Here is an 8290-nt window from a genome sequence, read left to right as displayed (position 1 = left end):
AAGCAGGGTTCAATCTGGCGAAAAGGAGGCCGAGAGGCAGGAACACAATTGGTCAACGTGCCGTTGTGGAATTCCCTGGCCAGCGTGGTGGCAATGTCACCCTTTGTGCAGCCATAAGTAATTGGGGGGTTCTCCAACATCATGCAAACCTGGGGCCATCTAACACTGAACATCTCCTTACATTTCTGGGTGGTCTACAGGATATTATGGCTGCGCGTGAGCAGCTGCATCAGCAAGCAGTTCATCCTGTATATGTCATAGTTTGGGACAATGTGAGCTTTCACCGTGCTGTCCTGATACGTGAGTGGTTCACCAACAACCAGTGCTTCATAATGGTTTTCCTTCCACCTTACAGCCTCTTCCTGAATCCAATAGAGGAGTTTTTCTCTGTGTGGGGGTGGAAGGTCTATGACAGACAGCCCTATGGAACAGGCCTGTGATGATATAACTGTGGAGTCTTGTCAAGGCTGGGTTCGGCACACCAGAGGGGTTTTTCCTGTTGCCGGGCAAGGGAAAATATTGTCTGTGACGTGGATGAAGTCCTCTGGCCGGACCCCGCACAAAGACATGATGTTGGAGAATTAATCTCAGTGACTTTGATTGTGCAGTAATGTGCTTTTCATTTCGCTTTTTTAGTTTTTGTTATGAAAGTGCTGAATGTAGATATCACTTTGACTATATACGTTTTTGCTAAATGCATTTACAATAAACATGTTCTGTTAACTACATTCCCTGGATGCTGTGTCCTAAATTAGTGTATGCAGTGTCTAACGAATGCTCTGTGGTAAATATATTTTTACTTGCTGTGTGTATGATCTGAACACAGGATATGTGGTTTTGAGGTGATGGTTTGATTCTGGTAGGAAAGTCTGGGGTTTTGTGAATGTAGTTTGAATTTTGGGATTTGTGTTTAAGGTTTTGAGAAAATAGGTGGAGGTTTCAAGAAATGCAACTGAGAAAAACTGTAAAATATGGAATGTGTTCTATTAGAATAAACCTTCTATTAGAATAAATCTTTTTAATATTGCCTTTAAATGACAAAATAATTAAATTATGATTATATAATGATTAAAGCACTTTGAGCTGCAACGTTTGCATGAAAAGTTCTATACAAATTAAAGTTATTATTATTATTAATAATAATATAGAATCTGTTAGAATATGGAATAGGTTCTATTAGAATATGGAATATGTTCTATTAGAATATGGAATCTGTTGTATTAGAATATGGAATCTGTTGCATTAGAATATGGAATCTGTTATCTTAGAATATGAAATATATTCAATTAGAATACGAAATCAGAGAAATCAGAGGACCCTGATTGGGTTAGGGTTAGTTTTGCCTTTCATCATTCAACCAGGCTATCTTGACTATCTACCATCGGTGGTCTGACGTTGTTTCATGTTTTAGTCATTGACTATGTGAATATGACGTGTCGATTGAATTGTGACTTGTAACCCAAAATGTTATTTGGTGTGTGAGAGAGAGAGAGGGAGAGAGAGGGGGGGGGGAGAGAGAGAGAGAGAGATAGAGAGAGAGAGAGGGGGGGGAAGAGAGAGAGAGTGGGAGAGAGAGAGAGAGAGTTAGTGCAATGTCACAGACATTAAGGACAAGACTTCATCTCCGGGGTGCGTGTCAGAAGTGTGTGTGGATGTTTACACATAACAGGGGGCTGGGACAGGGTGGGTGCTTCTCCATCCTGAACCACAGAACCAGAGGACGAGTGTCTGGGCCTGACGTCCTCCTCTACCGTTTACTAAACAACACAGATAGGACATGACTGTTTTAGTAAACAGAGGTGTGTGTGTGTGTGTGTGTTTTATTTCGGTAGCAGGTAAAGTTTGCCCTCTGTTTGGACTGTTAGTTAGGGGGTACTAGTGACTCTCTCACATTATGGGAAATTAAAGTAAACAGAGTTCAGATCTGTCAGTACCAATCCAACACTGTCCACAGGCCACTACTCACTGAAACACCAACCTTATCCGAGCCTGACACATACCTGCCCTCTTGACAGACTTTATTGTATAAACATTACACACGCGCGCACACGCACACTCACACACAAACACACACGCTTAAAGCATGCATTCACATTTTGCCGTCATACAATGGGACGGGTGTGCGTGTGTGTGTGTGTGTGTATGTGTGTGTGTGTGTGTGTGTGTGTGTGTGTGTGTGTGTGTGTGCGGATGTGTGTGTGTGCGTATGTGCGTGCGTATTCCGTGAGCTAGACAGGTGTGTGGGAGACTGCCACGAGCCAGGCAGCAGGTGAAGTTGTGAATTTATAGATTTTAATCACTCTGCTTATTGACTTGCTGTTGAGCAATAACTCTACAGCCCAAGGCCCTGGGAAGACATATAGCTCTGATGAGACGAATGGCTGCTGCATGCTCCCTAATGTCAAACTAATGTATGCTACCCACATGTAAGTAAGTAAGTAAGTAAGTAAGTAAAGCTTTATTTGTATAGCGCCTTTCGTACATGAAATGCAACTCAAAGCATTTTACAATAGAACATATACAACCAAAGATTACAAGAAGGGGGGTGGGGGGGGGGGGGGAACGACCGCCTACGTCGAGAGAGAGAGAGATGCACATGTGCATTTCCATGTGCTACAATACCCAGTATTACACTTCAATCGTGCATGCATCACACTAGATCAAGGTGCTGTCACCCCAGGGAAACGTCAGTGCTCTTGACACAGTATGACAAGGAGAGCACGTGAAGACGTCGTCGTCTGACACACAAGTGGAATATCCTACAGGTGAAAGCCACCGCGCCTGCAGTAGCAGGCATCTAGAGGAGATCTACACCCCCCCCACACGAAGCAAATCAACCTTCAAACCGAAACGAGGAAAAGAAGAAGAAGGATTCCAAGCTGATGAAGGAAATGACAGAAAGGTTTTAGTGGAGTTGGTCGGGAGCCAGAGAGGGATCACTACAACGGGGAGGGGAATTTATTCAATGTTATTTCAGTACAGTAGATTACAGTTCGTGACCCCCCCCCCGACCTGCCCCCCCTCCCGACCTGCCCCGCCTACCGGAGCTATGATGAACGGTTGCAAATTTGCATCATTTTGACATCTGAAATCGGTCAAATCTGTTCAAATGTGCATTCCTAACAAAAGGTCAACAATTTGTGTTTCTCTGTTTTTGTTGGCAGATGCTTTCAGGGGGAAAGTTTATTGGGATAAAGAAAAGGCAAAGGGCAGGCAACCACCGTACTGCACAGCACACACCCTCAGCATCACCTGCCAACACTGGAATGAAAAAGAAAAAGATCAACGTCATTGGCAGCATGAACCAGCGGTGATGCCAAGATCATTCCTGATAGAAGGTGCTGCACGTTGAAACAGAGACATATGGGAACATTGGTTTGGTGATGTTCAAATTCACTCTTTCACCTCTCCCCATCTCAGCCTCTCCTCCCGTCTCTGTATGTGTGCAGACGTAACTGATGCTACCTCTCCACACCATCCCTGTAGATAAGGCAGAGCCTGTGTAGACTTTATATGAACAACGTTGACAAGATATACAGTATCGTATTTGCATAAACTTGATGAACCCTTGCGTTTTGTACCCATTCGTTCAGCCAAGAAATGTCACAGCATCCCAATAAAATTGGATACGCCAGTAAGTATAGTGCAATTGATATAGACTTAGAATTACGACCTATCATTGAGATTCAGTTATGCAAATCCAGTTTACACAGGTGAGAGGCGAAGTTAAGGTGACCCTCTTCCTCTCAATACATACGTGACACCTTCATTTTAACTGTAAAATAAAGCATATTCTGCCTGCATTGTATCTGTCTGTGTGTGTGTGTGTGTGTGTGTGTGTGTGTGTGTGTGTGAGTCTGTGTGTGTATGTGTGTCTCTGTGTGTGTGTGTGTGTGTGTGTGTGTGCGTGTGTGTGTGTGTGTGTGCGCGTGTGTGCGCGTGTGTGTGTGTGAGTGAGTGTGTTCTGTTTTTATGTCAGTGTTTAGGGTAAATGACTGTCTTGCTGCCTCTGTTTCGGGGTAAATAAAGCCCTGAGGGGGCCAGTGACACTGCAATGTATCAAAGGTACAAATTTGCAGTTCAGTTTTTTTTAAGTAGTTATTGAATACATATACAAAAAAAACACAGTATTATGTTTTCCTAGTGTTGTGTAATTTGTATCCATGGTTCATCAACGGTCATTTAGACAGATCATTTCATAACGTAACTACTGAATTATTTCAGAAGAGGCTCCTGTGGTGTCCTCAGTTCATTCTGAAACATGATGTCATCATTATAAAGGTACGGGAAGAAGAGAAGAGGTGGCTGGGGTGAGAAAGGGTGAGAAAGGGTTTAATTCCGGTATCTTATCTGATACTTCTGTTGAATCTGCAGGTCCTCTGACACTCTTACACATGGGAAAGCTCTCTCGCCCCTCTCTCACCCTAACTGTTACCCCCCCCCCCCCCCCCCTTCCAAACCCCCACTCTAGCCCAGTCAGCAGAACCCAGGTTTCTAAGGTTGGGGAGTTTCAGGAGAAAAGGGGACAGGTATGCAGGTATCTCATCGTTAAGAAGAATCAGTTAGCCATCCATCACTGCACACCACAGGCTCAGGTTACACAGATCAGCAGCCTTTTGTTATTTCACTGGTCATCGTTTTTCTGACAGGAGTGTTTTTTGTCTGTATGTGTTTCTGTTGCCTGGGAGCTGTTTGTCTGACATGGTAGTTGGTTAAAGCAGCAATAGATCTGTTTGTTTGACAAGGTAGTTGGTTCAAACAGTGATCGATCTTCCCAACAGGCTATACAGCTTCCAGGCTATACGTTTCCTTTTTTTGTTTGATGTTTTTGCAATATTTTCTCATACCCCCAGAGAAGTTATTAGGCCGTTAATAACACCACGAGCCAAGTTGCTTATGACTGGACGCGGTTCTCTTCATCTGAGAGTAAACATGAATTATGACATGTCAGACAATGTTCTTGTTCTGCAATCCTTTATTATTCTTATCAAAAACATCAGCTGTAACCCAAACATTAAAAACCCCTACTGTACAATGTTATCTGTTGAGCACATCTTTTAACCCAAACATTCAGACATAAAAATCCATACAAATATATACAATTTCTGTCCACCACTAGAGGAAGCACAGACTTTGTTATCTGACGTGATTTTAGCCAGTATTTGCTGTGACAGCCACAGGGAATTGCCCTTTTTTTTGCAGACATGGATGAAGAAACACAGATTACCCTCAGGGGGGAAAAGCTGATCCGAGATCTGTTCATCGTTTAGATCTGATAGAGAGGCTGACTGGGGAGTCTGTCTGGAGCCCCGTAGCTGACTCAGCTGTTCCTGTGGGAATCAGGCCCTCCTCCCTGTCCTGTCACACGGTACTGATATCTCAATGATCCCTATCAACGCATCTGTGTGTGCGGTTGTGTTTGTGCGTGTGTGTGTGTTTGTGTGTGTGTGTGCTTGTGTGCCATGGCTGTTGGCCCATCTTATTTATGATGACTCACAGCTAATGGAAATGCATGTCCACCGTGTCTACCATAGGGTTTGATAACAGAGACAGGATCTCAGTCGAAAGCGTAATAGTCTCTTTTAGTCAATGCTGCTACGCGTCTCTCTCTGTGGTTTCTTCAGACCTCTGTGCCCTCACGTGGGTAAAGGATGCCCGCTGAGCCCAGCCCGGGATAGAAATGCCCGTTGAACTGGCTAAGGATGGGGCTGTTGTACCCCAGGGAGGAGTGGGTGGGCGAGGAGGAGAGGGCAGAGGGCGGTGGCAGCGATGAGGCCCACTCTGGAGCACCTGGGCCGGGGGAATAACTACCAAACCCCCCAGGCTGTGAAGGCCTCTGGGAGCCGTCCATGGTCACCTCGTTGACTCCACCGGCCGCCACTACAGACATCTCAGACAGGAAGCTGCTAAGACAGGGGGTGGGACCAGAGGCGGAAGGGGAGGGGATTCTCTCTGGTGTGGGGGACATGTCAATCCCAGAGTTGTTGCCTGTGTTTTTGGGGGTGCCCCTTTCACCATCAACTGACTCTGGGCCCCCGGAGCCCCCCTCACCACCGGCCAGGGAGTCTGATTTCCTCTTCCGTTTGCGCCGGAAGTTTCCGTTGTCAAACATCTTCTCACAGTTTGGGTCTAGCGTCCAGTAGTTGCCTTTCCCTGGAAGACATGAGAGAGAGGAGTGGATGAGAGAGCTGTTTGGGGTTTAAACATGAGCTGACAATGTTGTGTTTTAACACTGCACATTTTGTGGGCTGTTGTTGAAGGTTGTAGATGTAGACAATTAAAACTACACTTTTGAAGACAATTAAAACTACACTTTTGAAGACAATTAAAACTACACTTTTGGAGAAAAAAAAACTAACACGCAAGTATTTTAAGACAAAACAACAGATTCGGGTCCGATTTTAAAAGGTAGTTAATACACAGTATTGCAGTATCTCTAGACACAAGAGTACCAGGCTATTTTTACTGCTTTTACACTCAACAGTATATAAAAGGGATGAGGTGAGAAGAGAGAAGAGAGTCTTACCTGGGTCGTCCTCATCTCTGGGGACTTTCTTAAAGCAGTCGTTGAGCGACAGGTTGTGTCTGATCGAGTTCTGCCAGCCTGCCTTGCTCTTGTTGTAGAAGGGGAAGTTATCAGCCACGTACTGGTAGATCTGACTGAGGGTCAGCCTTCTCTCGGGGGCGCCGTGGATCGCCATAGCGATAAGAGCTGAGTAGGAGTATGGCGGCCGGACCAGCTTCATCAGATCCTCCTGGGAGGGGAGAGAGAACCAACCCAGCTCCCCTCCCGGCCCCCCGGCCCCCCCTGGCCCGAGGTAAGGCCTCTGCATACCGTAGTGCTGGGGGACGAAGGGGGGCCCGGGGTTCCCTGGGGGACCGGCTGTGGCCAGGTAAGGAGGTGCGTTGATCCCAGAGCCGTTGAACCACAGGTAGGGGTTGGGGGAGGACGTGGCGTAGTCGCCAAGGTCGTAGGAGGAGGGGGTGGTCCGTTGGGGGCTGGGCAGCGAGGGAGGGGGGTAGTAGCAGTCGCTGTACATGCTGAGCTCCGGGGGCTCCTGGCCCAGGCTGGGGAACTGGGGGCCACAGCGAGGAGGGGACTGCTGGCCCTGGGTCTCGAAGGAGGTCATTGTCTGTTTGTTCTCACCCCTGGAGATGGATATGTCCTTGGTTCAATGTTTTGACCTCCGTGGCTCCAGAAATGAATGTCCTCCCTTTTAAAAAAAATTTAAAAAAAAATAACGTTAATTCTGAAGTATGAATTATATATCCTTTTGTTTTGTTTCTTGGGTCCTTGGAAGGTCTAGCTCCATCTGTGTCAGTGTGTGCATTGTTCTCCTGGAGGCAAAGGCAGCTTTTGCCCTATCTCTATTCTACCTGCTCTACCTGTCTCTGCTCTCTGTCTGTTACCTGTGGATCATTTGCCCTTGCTCTATGTCAGGTCAGACACTTGTCACACCTGTTTTATCTGTTTCCCTGGCAACACCCCCAATCCTGTGATTGGTTGTTTAGCCAGGTAAGGTTTCTGACTATTGCTTTTTTTTTTCTTCTCATTCTCAGCCAATTCCCCCAGGGTTTCTCTTGACACAGGAATTTTCCACTCGACTCACATTACTCAGTATTACTACTCATAAAATAACATCTCTGAAGATATATAGTATTTCAGTCTTAAATACTAATTCAATTTAAGACTGAACAATTGTGTTTGTCCTGTTGTATTTCTGACCATGGCATTAGACTTTTGACCTGTAAGATTTGGAAAATACATTCGTTTTAGAATTGTTATCAGATTATATATTACATCTCCACATGAATGACCGTTGAAACTCTAATTTGCTGAGGTCTATTTTATTCATAACTAACATACACCTGTCAATTCGTTATACAATTCCCTGTCCTGGACCAGTGCATTCGCAGATTTTGCTCAAACGCGCATCGGCACAGAACAATTGTGATATATTATTTGAAGCAAGAGGTGCACAAACCAGTCGTGTGATCTCGTTACATTGTAAAACAAGCAAAGCAACGATATAGCTAGTGTGTCTTTGAATGCAGAAACAGTGCTAGGCCTATCCCTGTCAAGCCCGTGGTGATGTGAATAAGGTTGACACGGTGTCTATGGCTGCGTTCGTGAATTCGCTCTGAGAGCGCCGGAGCGCACACTGGGTCCAACGTCATAACGGGACTAAGACATTTGATTGGATAAGAGGCATTCCACGAGTGCTGATCAGATTCCAGAGCGAATGTACGAACACAGCCTATATTCCCATTTTGTTTCAGTGCGCGAGAG

At 45.5% G+C, this 8290-nt stretch overlaps 1 protein-coding gene across 1 annotated transcript; it reads right to left on the bottom strand.

Annotated features, from left to right (window-relative positions):
* Nucleotides 1-5620: 5620 nt before the first annotated feature.
* Nucleotides 5621-7130, bottom strand: foxi3b (forkhead box I3b; the record flags this gene model as incomplete). Its single annotated transcript, XM_080525540.1, has 2 exons — nucleotides 5621-6153; nucleotides 6527-7130. 2 exons carry the CDS (start codon nucleotides 7128-7130, stop codon nucleotides 5621-5623), a joined length of 1137 nt encoding a protein of 378 aa, XP_080381666.1.
* Nucleotides 7131-8290: the final 1160 nt, after the last annotated feature.

This window comes from Nansenia antarctica (genome assembly GCF_963989245.1).
Source record: "Nansenia antarctica genome assembly, chromosome: 3".
Taxonomy (NCBI): domain Eukaryota; kingdom Metazoa; phylum Chordata; class Actinopteri; order Argentiniformes; family Microstomatidae; genus Nansenia; species Nansenia antarctica.
The sequence above is the reverse complement of the archived record's forward strand: the minus strand, read 5'-3'. Positions and strand labels throughout refer to the sequence as shown.